The 18,407-nt window shown below is 37.5% G+C and overlaps 2 protein-coding genes across 2 annotated transcripts in view; one reads left to right on the top strand and one right to left on the bottom strand.

Moving 5' to 3' along the window:
* Nucleotides 1-18,407, top strand: part of LOC140242591 (small ribosomal subunit protein eS4-like) — a 120,799-nt gene that overhangs the window by 49,985 nt on the left and 52,407 nt on the right. The gene's annotated exons all lie outside the window — the stretch shown is intronic.
* LOC140242573 (headcase protein homolog) lies at nt 8,425-10,970 on the bottom strand. Its single transcript, XM_072322317.1, has one exon. The coding sequence runs from the start codon at nt 10,838-10,840 to the stop codon at nt 8,978-8,980; it is 1,863 nt and encodes a 620-aa protein (XP_072178418.1). The 5' UTR covers nt 10,841-10,970; the 3' UTR covers nt 8,425-8,977.

The following is an 18,407-nucleotide window of genomic DNA, read 5'->3' as shown; positions in this document are numbered from 1 at the left end:
TATGTTCTCCAGTGGTAATCATCATGCAACTTTTTTTTTCTTTGTAAATGCATAAAATGTATATGTCTTATCAGAGGAGTACGTATTGCTTTAATGTGAGGTGAGCAGAACACTATACGTATGTGTGTGGACACCAATATGAGTCATGAGCCCAAGATATCATCTAATTTAAAGGGGAAGTTTACCTAAACATACCTGTACATGTGGATTTAGTGAATGCAGCAATATAAGTAGAACACGAGTGAAAGATTGAGGAAAATTGGATAATCCATTCAAAAGACTTGGTGATGAATTTTGGAAGTTTTAGTGCAACTACTTCTTGATGAGAAGACTACAACAACAGCTTGTGACATCGCACCAGAACGATACAAAGAAAACCATGAAGAAAAGAAAATGTCACAATATTTCACTTAATTTTTTTTACCATGGTGAAAGAGCAATACAACAGGGGGTTAATATTACCTTTTTGTCAAAAAGTGAAAGGAACATGCACCTTTCGTTAAAAAAAAAAATATGAAATTCTATTTATAATCATCTTCTTTATATCGTTGTTCTGGTGTGATGTCACAAGCTGTTGGAGTCTTCTCATCCCGCCGTGTTAGTAGCACTAAAATTTTAAAAGTTCATAATTTTTTAACAGACTAGGCAATTTATTTTCCTCAAGCTTTCACTGATGTATTCTACCTGTAATTGCTGCCTACACTCAATCCACGTATCTTTATTTGGGCAATTCCGCGGTTAGTAACGTTACATTTGAACAAATTTAGATATTTGTTTTTACCACTAAATTACCATTTATTCACTTCAAGTCAAAATTATGTCAAAAACATGTTCATCCTTCCCAGGTTTATGATACAGAAAAGAATGAACACAATCCAAGAAATATTAGAATTGCTATAGCAACTTAAAGGGCTGGTTAGTAACGTTACGAAAAAAGGACATGACAAAAAAATCAATGTCTTGTAACAAAAAGTGTGCAAAAATTCAAGTTACTTCAAACAAAGTGTTGCATTAATTTCAATTATTGCATCATGACAAATGTTCATGCAAATTTTTTTAGCAGTCCGACCAATAATTTTTTAGCTAGACCCCCAAAAGCATGGTTAGTAACGTTACGGTTAGTAACGTTACATTTGTCCGGAGTAATTCCGCAGGTCATTTCACCCTTTTGTAATTGACAAAATGTCACATGACTTCTGGAGTATTTAAATGCATTCATCTTTTACCCTTTAGCAAAACTTTGAGGAAAAAATTTCAAAGGAACCCACTGTAATTTGCATTTAAGTGAATTTCAGCGTCCCCAGTCCCACATGTACATTTTAAATGATGGTTTTAGATCTCACAAAATCAATGAATACGAAAAATAAAATCTACTGAATTTGAAAGACCCTAGTGATTGGTGAACATCCATGGCATTAGTTGATACCTAGATTAAAGGGTAAGATAAAGAGGCACATTTCTTTTATCCATGTCATGTCCACCTAACTGCGGAATTGCCCACTTGTAAACTTATCCCTTTAATTTGACAGTCATCACTGTTTAATTCTTAACAAGAGAAACATGGCACATTTCTTATCTTTCCTGTACTTTAATTGCCCCTTTCACAAATCCCTTTGATTTTGCACTACTTGCTTTTGAATACTGAAGATTTTTTCAAGGGCCTGAAATCTCTGTCAAAGGTATTCGGCACACACACACACACACACACACTTTCCAGTCAGCTTTGTTTTATTACAATTAGTGCCACAAATAATATTTCGTATTTCATTTCCTCACCTTCTGAAAGCAACTGTCATTAAAAAAAAGACTGGAAAAAATCAAAGATTCAACCAAGGGGTGGGTCAGGAGGTTAATCAACAATTCATATTTCAGGTGTCACTGCAATATTCCAACCAGTTCCTTGAAAATTGTAATACAGTACCAGTATGATAGGCCTATAGTGTACACTCTTTTCACTACACACCGACTGGAATAATGATAGCTTCTTTCTATCATTACCATTATCACAGCTATTCTAACATCAAACTCCACACAGTAATCTTAGAATTAAAGGTCCAAATTACTATCAGTCTATCAACAGTTGATCATCTCATTTTCTCATTCCACTGGACCGAGGTATACAGTACCTTGGTAAGATAGCAGCCTTTCAATACTTCTGTTCACAATTTGCACATATACAATGCAGATTTGTGTATTTACTCAGACTTTATACATCACACACATGGCAGAGACTAATTGACCATATAAATCCTCTTTTTTATTTCCTTTTTTTCTCTCAAAGTATTTGATATGTACGATGTCAAACAAAACAGAAAGTCTACAATGACTGTCAAAGTCCAGGACACTTTGAGAAAACACAAAACAAAACAAAACTAAGCAACGAAAACAGATGTTTCAACTATTCATGTCAAACTGAACATGATATATAGTACACTGATGATTGTATGACAAGGCGACACAACAAAAAACTCCACAAGAGAGAATAGCATCACCTTGTCCATAGTGGAGTGCATACAGTAGTCCACTGTATTTTCACGCATTGTATTGTACATGACACATTATACCATGTATCAAAATCAAGCTCAAACTTTGTAAGTCTTGCAGTGGATTCTTGAAAACTCGTACATGTATCAGAACTTCTACATACAAGTGTATCAGCTGAAACAATTAAAAAATTTGTTCCCATGCATGTACAGTATACTCGTGCAATATACACACACATCCAAGTACGTACGTGTACATCCGCACTTTATACTGGTCCACCTACATTCCTTGGAACATTTCTTGTTTCCCATACCTGTACTGCAGTTCACCATAATACTTAATAGTGGACATCTTCATTCAAGGCTACAACACAAGATATAACAAGAACATTACCTTTACTGTTTCCATCAGGGCATACAACTAATGTACACTTGTACACCATACCTTGCTAATCCAAAACACTTAGGAACTGCACTTAAAACACAGAATGTGATACATGTCCATAAAATGAACACGCACATACAAATAATAATATAAAAGAAAAATAGACATTCCAGAGGTGAAAAACTGAATAATGCTGACAAGAAATATTCCTTTAATGATCAACAAAAACATGAAAGGAACAAATTTCTATTATTCCTCAAATTTTAACAACATCTGGGTCTCTCGTATCTGCCTTTAAAATCAAACACCAAGGCCTGCACAATGCATCATGGCCAATTGATAAAACATTTGTACATTACATAATCATTCAAAACCTTCCTTGGTTAGAATTAGAAAGAAGAGTGATGCTGAATCTAACAATGCTATGTCACGTGTATATCCCACCACACATGGGAAGGCTCCCTCGAGTACCAAGAGAGGAGAGGGTGTCAAGCTTTCATTTTCGAAGCACGGATGCCATGTAGAATACCCTATACATCAAGCAAACAGACACATTGCTGGTGAGCAATACAGAAGTCCAACCAATACTGATGAAAGCCTATTCATTTGTACATTCAAATCTTTACATCACATTGTCATTTTCAATTTTACAAAATCTTACAGATGTACCTGTACAATGTACAAGTGTACATACAGTACAACCACGTGCCTTGCCATTCATAATCGTGTTCAAAGACACAGCCAATGCACATGGCATAAGATTTCAAATTGCATGTGATCACATGCACACATGTGATTTCAATGCACAGCTACAGGGTTTGGAGAGTATTCATTGATTGGGGAAAAAGGGGAGACCACAAAAATGACTGCACACTCTGGTTTCTTTTGTCATATGTCATATCTGGAAAAAAAAAAAAAGGCCTGGGCACGGTATATTCAAACACCTCAAATTACTAACATAATAATTTTTGTTTGTGAGGAAAATGTCATCTTCAGGTCCCAACAAATCTAATTCTTTTTCTTGGTGCTTTCAACTGACTATGTGTATCAACAATGTTTTCATCTTCATCTCCTTCTCCTTCTTCTTCCTTTTTTATTTTTCTTCATAAACTTTGCTAATGCACTTCATTAAGAAAGAATGGGCTATGCCAAAATCAACAACTTTAGGCACCAAAACTACATACAGGTTTTGAGGGTGCATACATCAATTTCTGTGATTTGATCACATGAAAAATCTCCTTCTTCAAGACTCAAACTATGCAAGAAGCGACCCTGTAGCAGAATATACCAATCACAAACAAGTAAACATTTCTCAGAATTCTCTTACATTTGTTGCTACTGTTTCAATTCATCATAAACCTTCAAACAGTATAACCTCTCCTGTTAAAGAGGTTCACTTTTCACTCTCTTGAAAAAAAAAATGATTTAACAACTTCCAGTGAACATTCAATCCTGTGAATGAGGCTCCTGCATGCATCCAATGACTCTGTGTGTAACCACATACAAAGTTACAGTACCTCTTCTAAATTACCCTTCCTTTGGTTTTAACAAAAAGTTTCACTGTTCAAAGACGACTTGGTATACCAACATCCTCTTCACTGAAATTTACACCAACACCTGCTCAAGAACCCCAGGTGTGTGATACTGTATTATGTACATGTACAAACATACAAAATGCACTTCTATTTTGTCAAAAAAGTAAGGTACTAATAAAGAAAGAAACTGTCAAAATGAATGCAGTTGGTAATATGCAAGCTCAAACAGGCAGGAAATGAGGGTCAAAACAAAGCAAACTAATGCTAGTAGATTCTCTCAAATTAATCAATGTCTACACTTTTAATTACATTCCACAAATGGTACAGGCAATCTGCTTCGTTTCATTCCAATTAACTTCTATTTCTCACCAGCATTTCCTTGAGTGTTTCCTACATTTGTAACATTCCCCTTGATGTCCAAAACCCTAAAGTCAAACAATTCTGTGTTCCACCTATTCTCTTGATGCTCTATAACAGAATGATACACTGTATACTGTACGAGCTGAAATTTTCGCGGTGGTTTTATTTTCGCGAATTTCGCGAATTGCCTTTGAACCGCGAAAATAACAACGCGCGAATAACTAAGTTCAGTTAGACCCTCGCAACTGCGAAATTAACAACACGCGAAAATGTCCTTCAACTAGCAATATGCGAAAATATCTGTACGCGAAAATTTCAGCTCGTACAGTATTGTGTTTTTTATTCATCCAATAGTCATGGAATAATAATAGCTCTTAAAAACATTAATAAAAGTACCCATCTATAAAATTGCAGATGATGTTAAAGGGATGGTACAGTATTGGTGGAGATGAGAATTGGGCTTTTAACTTTTTGCGAGATAATATACCAAGAAAACACCTATGAAATAGTACAGAGCATACCATTCTAAGAGGAATTCAAAGTTTATTTGATGGAAATCGGGCTTGGAATGACTGAAACATCCAAAAACAAAGTCAAACAAAGCAATTGTAATAAAGTGTGGGTCCCACACTTAGTAGAATTGCTCTGTTTTGGATACTCGTCTCGGCCATTTCAAAACTAATTTTCATCAAATAAATGTTGAATTCCTCATGGAATTACATGCCCTTTCATATTTCAATAGAGGTTTCTCATTATCTCACCAAAAAATGTTAGAAACCTGAAATTAGGTCTCAACCAAAACTATACGATCCCTTTAAGAAAAAAAGAAACAAAAAGGATTGTCAAAAATACTTCATGTCCATTAAATCTAAACATGCAAACTTTGTAAATCCACTTTTGCAAAATCACATGGCAATATCTCACAAATCCAATCTACTGTAAAAGTGGAAATTTTCGTGGTGTTTAAATTTTCGCGCATTTCGCGCAACCAGAAACTAGCGTAAAAATACAAGCATGCGAATATTTTTGCTTGCCATACCTTCCAGTAACTGACGCCTTGATTCCGCGGAATTAAAAACACGCGAAACTCTTCTTTAATACCCAGCACAGCGCGAAAAATTGGTCTTGCGAAAATATCCACTTTTACAGTATTCCATCGAACTGTGTAATATCTCCTCTGAGTCAGAACTCTTTCACATCAAGTGTTCTTATACTGTCTGGCTGATAGACTGCTCAAGTTGACTCACCTAATAAAAAAAAAAAGGTACTCAAGAAAGAAAAACAAAAAACAAAACACTGCCCATGCTGTGTCTGAGTACCAGTATTAACAATTGTTCCCTCTCAGATTTCCATGGGTCAAGGCCTAATCAGCTGGTGAAAGGCTGACCCCCCCCCCCCAAAAAAAAGGAGGAAATACAAAATGCTATTAATAATGGCAATGGAAGGACCATCACAAATAATTCTCTGCTGTGTGTCTTTCTCTGTCTGTCATATGGCTGGCTGCAATCCACAAGTGCCAATCTAGTTCTACTTATTTGCTACTGGTCATTTACCAAAAGGAATTAACTTTTTTTTCCCTCTTTTTTTTTTGTATTCAGAAGCAATGGCATCAAAAATTCCTTTGACATCTCTTGTTCCCTTTCTGGGAGGTCCCCACCCCACTCCTTAAAATTGAAGTGTTAACTGTTGAGTTCAATGACCATGATTCAAAAGAAATGCATTTTGTTTTGTTTTGTTTTGTTTTATTTTTGTCAGATTTGCTTGAAATTGTTCCAGACCCTCAATAACTTCTTTCCAGTAGGGCCTACATGTACATTTACATGTAAAATACATCTATTTTCACATCTATCCATCGAGTGACAATGTTCTTTATGCTCCCTGGTCACGCTCTCTCATTAGTTCTGGTGAAGCAATTGGCAAAGATACAAATAATAATAATTATAATTACTATACTACAAAAAGAAAAAAAAAATAAAGGGGGAGAGGTGGTGGTCAGTGAATACCCTCAATTCCATACAAGCCTGAATCCTTCAATTATTGAATGATTAAAAAATGGAGATGAATACTGAATGGATGTCAATAGCAGTTCCTGTCTTTGTAAGATATGCGGAACCGAGTATGGTGAGAAGGGTTAAGTTAAAAACAAAACAAAAGAAAACAAAACGCAAACTTCTGCATCATCTGTAACTGTTACAGACTAAAATCCTATACCATCAAATATCTGAACTAAGTTGTTGTAGTGCTATCTGTATACAGATTACATGCAGTGTATGATATCGTACACAATTTGGCTCACATACAGTGCAGTGCAATATTGTTCAATTACTCTGCTAACTACACAACATGCACAAACTAATCTGCGGCAAGGAATGATTACAAGTGCATACAGCAGTGTATCTAAACATACTGCCCAGATAGCTCGAGTGCAGTAAAGCACATGGTCTGCATCCAACAAGGTGTCACATGCCAGAGTGTAGCACCCATGCATGCACAGCAACATGGAAGATACACATGCAATTGTAATTATGATCATACACCAGTAATGAATGATTCTCACGCCCACTTCTTGTACAGTTGTGACAGCAAACACCTCGTCTGATACAATTTCTATCAAATGGCACAAATGCCAACAGCAATGCCACAAACATACATACGACAAATTTTGACAAGGTAGTACAAGGAGAACACAGCAAATATTTTTTTTTTCAGTATCAAGTTTGATATGTCCCATGCAATGTATTACACATCTTGTAACCACTGATAGTTCTGACAAATTTCAATTAACAATCACTGTCTAGTTAAGAAGCCATTAATGGCAATTTGATAGCACTATTAAAAAAAAAAAAAAAAACATCTGCATGAATTGGGGGTTGGTAATTTGGTCTAAAAAGTCTACTCAAGATTGTTCATGAAGTCTTGCATGCATTAAATATTTGTGTTGTCTGCCACTACATAGCCTTGGCCTTCTCAAGAAATTTAAAAAAAAAACAAACAAACATTTGATGATCATTCCGATAACCCAATCTACAACTGTAAGGGTTTACTTTTCGTCAACTCTATTGTCTTATAAAATATGAAAATTCCAAAGTGTAACATCCATCCACCCTCTCAATTAAATATGCACATTTTGCCATCGCAGAGGGCTCAGTAGAAAAAAAAAAAAATGAAATAAATATCTGAGAATTATATCTGAACAACAAAATGTCATTGTGCATTGAGCCGAATACTAAATTTATTGAAAGAAATCACACTGTGAACTCCTCACATCCTGTCCCCAGTTTTCTCTGTCTCTAAATATTTATATCTTGGGACTCTCTTTTCAATTTTCAGCAGCACACCACCCTCATAGTTTGCCTTAAAACATAATATTCTGCATATTCTTTTTTTTTTTTTTTCCAGCTAAGAGGGGGAAAATGAGATACACATCGAAAGAACTTCTGATTAAATGCAATAAAACCTGACCATTCTTTTTTTTCACCTAATAAGGAAAATTGCATCCAAAGGACAGTGTTAAACTTTCTAGCACTTCCTACGAGTAAGATGATGTTACCCTCAGTTTTAACAAATTAACTGCAAGTACAGCTCATGTTTGAAGTCCAAAGTTGGGCAAAATATGTACAATACAAACTGATATTATTACCTCTTTTTTGTTTTCTTTCCACTCGACAAGTTCTCACAATGAGGCATAATTTCATATAAATTCTTCCTTCTACTTATCTACAATACCGACTATGCAAATTAAGATAAAAATCAGGTCGTAACACTGGACATTACCAGAGCTTCTCAAGCACTTTTTTTTTTTTTTTTGCAATCCTCAGCAAGTACGAGTAAGCAACAGTAGCCCCCAAATTCTAACGCATCAATCTATGATACAAGTACAGTGTAACAATCAATTGCCAAGTCTAATGCCATAGAGCCAAGGTCAATGCCAGTGTAACAAAATAATCTGTCCACAAGAAATTTCTTAGTGGCTGAGCAGTGCCCAAAGGCATATTTTGACCGTCAATAAAATGGCAGACATTGTAAACAAATATGATATTCAATACACACGCAAGAACATTTGTTCTTCATTCTGGATAAAGTCTGTTGCATCCAAAATGCATCTGATGGATACAGTATACATGTACACCTTATAATCCGAAATTGAAACAAAAAGTCAAGAAGTAAATAACCGCATCAGGCTCGAGAGAGTTCAGATCGGTCTTGATGCCACCTCAACATACATTAATATGCTGTATGGAGTTGGAGTGCACCTCGTAGCTGCTCAGTGGTTTCACAAAATGGAAGTCAGGAACTCCGCAGTGGGGGCATTGTATACTCCTGGAGTACTCGCTGAAGAAGTGCGTACCCCGAGTGGGATCGATGACTGGCTTGCCACACCGCTTGCAGCCAGCTCGCCCGGGGCAGCAAGGTGAAGCGGCAAAGATGTCGTAGGAGTACAGCGTGCCCAGCTGGTGGTGGCTCCCATCCCAGCGAGACTTGCATATACGACAAACGATGCGTTGCACACCCTCTAAGCACTGCATGCAAACGGCGTTGAGGTACTGGGATCCTGGTGGACCCACTTGCAACCCCTTGCCTCCATCTCCCTGCCGGGGTGTGAGGTAGAAGGTACCATCGATGAGTGGATAGCGATCAAAGACTGGCAACTTCCTGGTACAGACTGAGCATGGAATTACGCGGGTGTTGTGCGCATTCAGCGTTGCAAATATAAATGAGCGTATCTCCTCCGACTCTGGCTGGCTGTCTTCTTCCATCTTTATATGGTAGGAGTTGAGCTTGTGGGCTGGGAGGACCTGGTAGAAAGCAGACAGATCCATTCTCGGGAGAAATCCACGGTTCCCTCCGCTGCTAGCACCAGCATTATTCACCTGGGACATGGAATCGTTGGGATTCCAGTAAGAGTGACTGAAGAAATTTGCGTTGAAGCCCTGTGTGCTGGGGGCCTTATTATCGTTCTGGACCCGGAAGTCTGGAGGAGTGCCATGGTGATACTGGGATGGGCGGTTCGGCAGGGTACCCGGTGGCTGCCTGCCCTGGTGGTGGGGCACATTCATGGGTGGGCCGTGGCCATGGCAGTCGTGGTGCGACGATAATGAAGGGTACTGCTGTGGCATCGGTGGTACATAGTGATGGGGTTGATTCTGATTCTTCCCGCCACTGCCACCTGGCTGTCGCTTCCAGCTGTCATGGCTCTGGCTCTGAGTGTGGGATGGGGCGATGACGTTGCTCGACAGAGATGACGGTGTGCTGGAAACAACCGCTGTGGTGGATGTCACTGACGCCACGGCACATGTGCTGCTTGAGCTAGCACTCATGACTACCGCTGAAGAAGTGGACGACGAAGCCACGATAGACGGCGTTGGAAAGCGAGGTGTCTGATTCTTGCTGCTGGATTGATGATAAGTCCCAGGGCTAGGCGGCGGGGTGTGGTTACTTTCCGTAGATGCTGTTGAGGAAGCTGATGCATGGCGCAGCCTACCATGACCATTGCCATGACCATTTCCGTGACCATTACCATTCCCATTTCCATTTCCAGAGCTGATGGAGTTAGCCCGACCGATGCTAGGTTTCTCGTTTGACTTCTTACGGCGCCGATGTCTGCGCTGCTGAGCATTTTCTCCAGCTGCACCCTCGGGAAGCTTCGGCGGAATCCACTCAAGGTCTTTCCGCAAATGCCCCTTGCTACACTTGCACGAGCATGCCTTCCATGCTAAGTCGTATCCTTTCTTTGTCCACAAATTCTGTCGCCTCTGTTTCTCTGACCAGCTGCGAGCACGTCCGGATGATCGCAAATAAGTGAGAACTTCATCCTCCCATGCCTCGAAACATGTCTTGTGCATAAACTGCCCTTGAGTACATTCCGGGTTGTTGCAAACGACTTTTTGGCAGTCGTCTGGGTCGTCAATGTGCACGCATTCGCCTTCGTTACAGCCCAGTGGCACACAACATGGCTGTTCGTTCTCGTTGTTGTTTACCTCGCCCTCCCCTCCGCCGTCATGTTCGTCCAGCTGTTCTTCGACTTGCTGACGAAATTGGTCCGCCCGACGCTGCTTTTCGTCCCGAGAAAACGGCATGGTTTCGGCATTGTCACATGGACGATACTAATTCGAATGATATGATAACAGAGCTCGCTTTCCTCGGTCCAGAAATCAAAATAAATTCTTGAGGTAAACAAGAGCACATGAGGTTGGTTTCACGCTTTGATGTGATTGTTGTGATCCGCGGGCGACTCAGAGGAGGTGTGTCTTGCGTGCCCGGATGGCTTATTAGCATGAATGAATTTGACTTCACGATTGGTCAAGGCGACTTCCTCAGTATAAGTTGCCCTTTATCATTGGTCCACAATGACGTAAGGCTAAAATTTGCATAGAGCTGCCTGTAAACAACGAAGACTACGCACTGAAATTGTGCACACGGCACGTCCGACTCTCGCCCTAGCTACATTGTGCGTAGTCCCTCTACTTCGTATACTAGTATAGTAACAGGACAGCCGGACCGTACGTGTATTTACACATGTCGAGGAATAAATTCGAAGTAGGCATGCACTTTGTTCGCATTATGATTCGTTTGAGGTCAATGCCGTTGGTCTTTTTCAACGATTTTCCTCGTGGTGAGGGGTTGAAGCAGTCTGACTGTAGTTCAGTTATTGCCTGGAGTTTAAATTAGAGTGTTGAAGCAATGAAACTAGTAATAGAATCCAGCAGTGTCCATGATCAGTCTATGCGAGAATACACTTTGCACGTTCAAAGTCTTGTAGGAGATCTCAAGTTTCGATGAAATCGGATATTAAAATTAGTAAAAGGAAGAAAAATTTTGCATGACGTCCTTCAAAAAAATGACATTGTTCATGGTCACATATACAAAGTAGAAGAGGTAAAAAGTTTTCTAAGGGGAATGAATCCTAAACATAGGCCTATTGAGCGAAATGAATATAACAAAATATTAGTGAAAAAACATCAGCGAAGTTGAAAATCAGACAGTCCGTTTGAAAAGTTATGGATTGTTAAAGTTTTGGTGCCTTCATCGCTGGACGAGAAGACTGTTTTTACAGCAGTAGGCCTACACTACGACCCCCATTAAACATTAAAAGAAAGAAGGAGAGAAAGAATGCAAAAAAAAAAAAATCCTTTTCTTATGAAACGTACGCTTTCCCTCGACTTGTTATACCATTAAGTAAAGTGCTCTTTCATTGCGGCAAGAAAGTTGCATAATTATTCATGTTAAATCCAGTCTTATTATTTTCTTTATAGGGCCTATCGTTGTTCACGCGTGACGCATAAAATGTTGTAGGTCTATAACTGCATCGAAACTTTGAATGTTAAATAAAGACGATGATGCCAGCTTAATCATTTTTCCTGTAACTTTCTCATTTGAATTCGGTTTCGACAGCGTCATTTTCTGTTATTTTTGGCCCATAATCTTAGTCTTCTCCTTGATTTCAACTTGAACGCGGAGAGGAGAATCTCTTTGGCATTCGGGGAGCCCGTTGATGTATTTTTCTTTACTTTGAACCGAACGATGTCGCCTTTTAGCTAATGACATTATATGATAGTATCGTTATAGTGAATGTCTACACCAAGGTTCAATGGCGTATGGTCACATGGCGATTTCGATCTTAAAGAGGAAATCCACCCCAAAATGAATAAACTTCAAAAGAGAGAGAAAAATATTTTTCTACAGAACGATCAAAAAATGACACACACACACACAAAAAAAAATCGGATAAGAAATAAGGAAGATCTGAAATTTTGAAGTTCCTATTTTTTTCGGAAAAGACTTCTCATTTGACTGGCCAGTCATTGGCCAGTCGTTTTATATGATTATTCAAATCAGCAAGTTGACGACGTCATGCTCTCACAATTTCTGATTTATTTTATATACAGAAATGACAAAAATCTCATATTTCAACTGTATAAATATAAAGCTTGCCTTAAAACCATGCACACCCAAAATAAACACTGAACGGATGCTTACTCTGATTTATCTTGGTACGGGAATGATTATGCATCGGCAATTAATAGCTAAAAAGAAGAAAAAAACTTTTCCGAATTGCATATATAACATAAAAGAAAAATTGTGATTGTATGGAATCATCAACTCGCTCATTCGAATTTTCGTAAGGACTGGTCATGAAATGTTTTTCAAAAAGATGTGAAATTCTAAATTGTCATATCTTCCTTATTTCTTATCCATTTTTTTTTTTGGTCATTTTGTATCGTTGTGTAGGAAATACTTTTCTCTCTCTTTGGAAGTTTATTTACTTTTGTGAACCAGAGGGCATGGTGGTCCTCTGGTTTACAGTCCGGGCGGGGGGGGGGGGGGGGGGGGCATTTCCTGAAGCGTTTTGTCAAATACTCATAGTATAGTCCGACAAACTGTTAAAAGCTACGAAATCCTTATATCTGATTGGCTGACAGGAAATTTGTCCGACAAAGTTGTCGGACAAAATGCTTCATGAAATGCCCCCCACCCCCCTGCAAGGGGCGCGAATTAGACGAATCTTGATGTACCCTGGGTATAATGATTTAAGACCATTATCATAAAATTCTTCTTCAGGTGTATTTTTTCCGACTGCTGTTAGCTGCATGCCATTCTTGATACGTTGTATATTGATGAGGACGTCATTTCATTGATTATGATTATTTTAATGATTTTAACTATTTCAATAGTAATATTGGGAAAACAGCAGCGTAGCATGCAATAATAAATAGAGCTATAATAATGATATTAATGGTGAGTTTCACATCAGAGCTCATTAAAGGAAGGAAATCAATTAGATATAGGTCTTCACGTCTCTTTGAAAAATGAGGTAGTGGTGCAGGTATGCATATCACGGATAATGAGAGCTGCTTCTTACAGAGGCAATTAACCCTATATAAATAATCAACTCTTAATGACCAATTCATTTTCATGTTCAAGTCGACAACTTTGCTATTGAATGTTCTATTACGCTGCATGGTGATGTGTAGACTCTTTTTTGGTTGTTGTTGAATTATGATCTTAATGCTGCACGTTAAAAACACCAATTTAATTATACGTTTTCCCGGCCAATTTTGCTAAATTGTCTTTCACTTTTATTTTATGTGCATTCAAATTCGTATGTTTGAAGCGGTGAAGTGAATTTCGTCAAACGATTTCATGTTTAATGACTTCAATTTCTTTATTAAGCACCCAAATCAGTGGTCACATGTTCATACTCTGATGTAAGCATTCAATTTTGTGTTTGGCCATGGAATTCCAAGTTTGTGAGTACAATGGGCTCGATAAGCACTAAAAACAGTTTCAATTCCGTTTTTGAGCAAGCATTCAATTTCGTATAAATGCACGCATACATGCATAAAAGGAGTGATTACGTAAAGCTGATCATTAATGTGGCTTTTATTTTTCATGTTAAATTTCATCATGATCAGCATTGGTTCATTTTAACATTCGATTTTTTTTTTTTTTTTTTTTTTTTTTTGCTAAACGTGTTAGGTATACTTCACGACTGTGAGTATACAAAATCCTCATTTCGTCATGCCATCACACATGGCTTTCTTTATCTCAAATTTACATCTTTATTAATTATATATAGATCATGGTATTGTTGTGTTTGTAACCTGAAATTGACTTGCGATCTTCATTTAAATTTACATACTTATACTTGCACCATGACCCACATGTAGACGTTAGCATTCAATTTAAAACGCAGTACAAGTTTAGTTATGTACTTTTTAATGGACAGGTTTAACTTGTTTGCCCATATGCGAATTTTAATACTCGGGAAGAACTGGCGACAGGTGGAGATGAAGTTGAAAAACCATTGCCGGAAATATAAATTATGTGCATTCGATGATATAGAATGCGTAATTGCAAAATCAGTTACCGAATTTGTCAATAAAAAATAAAATGAATGAAGAAAAACGACTTTGAATGACGGTATTTCGATGCCTGAGCAAATTTGACGAAAATGAATGCTTTTAATATGAAATTGAATGACAAAAGAATGAAAATGGCCGGGGAAAACTTATGATTATTTTCATTGAGCCGACAGCTTCATTTTTTTTTTTGCTAATCTTTAGGCCGCGATCTTCAATTCATAATGTTTTTACTCCTTTCATCTATCTCGTGCAATGAGATAAACCTCACGGAAACAAGACCAAGAACAACAACTGCGACGTACATGTACGTACTTGATGTGGAAGTATAATTCATAAACGATCGAAAGGCAGACTATTGATGCTATTTGTGTAGCTCTGTACAGAGTATGATTCATTATATACAATGTATACGAGCATACACCCATGGGCCAGATAAGGGACATACCCCCCCCCCACACACACACCCATGAAGACCAATTTGAGTTGCCATGGTTAACATATATACTTCATTTAAATTCCTCCATATTTCTACCATTGTTGCCATTCCACGTGAAGATGGTCAAAAATGTCAAAATATAATATGATCTAATTTAAGATGCATGCGAAGAACAGGTTGCTCTGACAGGACAATCATACAGCTTCATGTAAGTCCAATTGTTCACACTTCTAAATAATCATTACATTATATAGGAATTTTATATTCAAATATACTTTTTTTGTTCATCCTTTTCTCCGATTTCACTGGAGTTTCCAGAGAGCTGTGCAGCGTTCCATTTTGATTCCATTTATTTCAGTCAGTGCATAATAAACAATAACAGAAACAATAAAACGTGAATTCTTGTTTCTAAGTTTGCGTTCATCACAATCATTCTTTGTACACATGCATGGTCTTAACCTATCTCTCACGTATAGACACATCAGTATGCAGCCCCACGGCATTTCAATCACAGCTGCATTGCTTAAAGGAAACCAAAACCCAAATATATATAATAGCATCCGTGGAAAGCAATATCAGTATATAAAACATCAGTGAAACTTTTTTTTATTTTCAAAATTTCAGTGTCGTCATTGCTGGATAAGGAGACAACTTCACTTCATGATGTAATTTTGGACAATATCATACATAAGGAAAATTATACTAAAAAATCTTTTTTATTGAAAAGCAATGTGCATTCCATCTCCTTGTTACTGACTAAACATATGCTAGGGGTAATACCATTACCCCTGCTTTCTGAAAAAGGTAAGTCAAGTGCTCTTTCATTGTGCTAGAAAAGTGAAAATGTGTTGATTTTTTTTTACATTGTCATCCATGATGACGTCATGAAGTACTTTCCTTATCTATCAAGCGATGACAACACTGAAAGTCTAGAAATTCGTGACTCTTAAAACGATTGTTCAATTTTCCTCAAACTTTTCCTGATGGGTTCTACTAATACATTGCTGCCTTCACTTATATCCACCTTTATATCTGAGCTCTGGTTTCCTTTAAATCAGCATCACCGTACATCATGAAAACACATCTTTCCCATACCAACATTCTGTATACAGACATAGTCCCGGAGAAAGGTTTCAGCAAATTGTTATGTTTATTACGACAGCTGGTTTTAGCCGTTCGAATAGCTATATGAAATGTATCTTTATATCTACATGTACAATTTAGATTCATTTCAACATATAATTTCTCTGACTGGAGACAGGGCAACGAAAATTCACCACATGATACGATTTCCCGCCTTATTGTGATTATTTACGTGACCACGACTAGAGGCAATCTGTCACGAACCGACACCCATAGACGAATACAAATTACCCATGGAGAGCAAGACTACATCATGCGATTGACCGACAGTGGAGCATGACTAACGATGGATAATAGCAAGAGAAATGTAAATCTAGACTAGTAATGTATCTTCTTCTTTGTCAGTTATGCTCATACAGTTGTAAACATATTGAGAGCAGGTTCTAATCATGATTTATCATGAAACCAATTTGTGGACATCCTTCAAATTTTTGACAAAAGTTCCAACTGAAATTAAAATCATCTATACACATAGTATACATCACAATCTAATTGTGTTGAGGAAATGGTTTACTATTTGTAAAAATAATTTTCACAAACATTTTGTTTCTTCTTCTTTTTTTTTTTTTTGGGGGGGGGGGGAAGAGTATCCAAAGTTTAATAATACCTATGCAAGGCAGCATTCTAATGGATACCTACTTAAGCTACTATAAAATTAGAAATGGAGACAATTCAGTGGATACAGATATACATTTAGATCAAACCACTGATGTCAGTTGCTGTGAACTCCCCTACATAAACATACATAACCCCAAATCTGACACAAGCTTCATCTATTGTCATTATTTCTCTGAACTCACACATAGCCATTGTATCAGTATTGCATTCTGACTATTGACATGCAAGCTCCTATTCATAGCCCATTTTCTATTTCATACCCTATACCAATTTATAAGGGAAAACATGCAAAATAACATCACAATCCTTTTCAGCAAATATTTTTTTTTCTCCAAAATACAGTCACCACATGTTAGCTTTCTGCAATTCAAACTGTGACTACAATATTATCACAATGGAACACTGTCATACATGCTCATTTTTGCCTCAACAAAAAGTTGAGAGAGTGCAAGATATGAAGAGATAAAATGCTAAATTAAAATGGTTACAAATGAACACATATCATGATACTGTAAGGAAATAGATTTACACAAAATTGATGATCGAAAACTGCCTAGAAAAATTTAGGAGAGGGGAACCTCATTATAACGAGCAGGTTGGGACCACTGAAATTTCCTTGTTACAGTGTACATTGAGTATCTTGTTATTTCTGAGATGAAAATAGAATATTAACAGGAATGGAACCTGCCAAGTTACCTCATTACAATAGGTATCTTGCTATATCCACACTCGTTATAACGGGGTTCTACTGCAATAATATTCTGTAACCATGTCATGGAATGGACATTCACTTGTAGACTGTACAAATGGAGTAATACAGAAATACCTTCACAATCATTGGTTTAAATAAAAAACACTAAATTAATTTAGTTTTCAATGCAATCAAAATGAATAGTACACAGCCCACTTTCCCACAGAGATTTACCATGAGTCTGTACAAATATTAGAATTCTATACATGGGTCAGAATTTTGTACACTTATACTGGACTACAGCAGAGTAATGCAACACATTACAGCGATTTGAAGAACTATTAGTGCTTTAATACATACTGTTATTATCACAAAAATATCCATGAATGCTAGAACTGGAATGAAATTTCAGAGTCCCCTGTAAAAAGGGGATGGGTAGTCACCACTGCCAGCATTGATGCTATAAAAAGTAATGTTAGTTGAAAGAGCTCTCTGGACAGCTAAGATTTCCAAAGAGGGAACAGCACAGTAGGTGTATTGTACTTCCAAGCATTTAATGGCACACATGTACACACACACACACACACACACACACTTACACATACACATGCACACACTGATAGAATATATATGCACATATCACACACCTACACTCACACACACTAACACACACAAATGCACATATTACATGTATACATACACATGTACATACACCCACATATATGCATTCAACACAATTATGTATGATACAGAGGGGACATTGGTACTGCAACCCCACTCTGTAACCTCTGCCAACAAGGTACCATAAACTTTGGACCTTTAATGAGACAGTCAGACTTATGATATATTAAGAGCAATTTGCTTGACTGCAACAAATAGTTTATTAATTTGCT

Source organism: Diadema setosum, chromosome 19 (genome assembly GCF_964275005.1).
Source record: "Diadema setosum chromosome 19, eeDiaSeto1, whole genome shotgun sequence".
Classification (NCBI taxonomy): domain Eukaryota; kingdom Metazoa; phylum Echinodermata; class Echinoidea; order Diadematoida; family Diadematidae; genus Diadema; species Diadema setosum.
The sequence above is the reverse complement of the archived record's forward strand: the minus strand, read 5'-3'. Positions and strand labels throughout refer to the sequence as shown.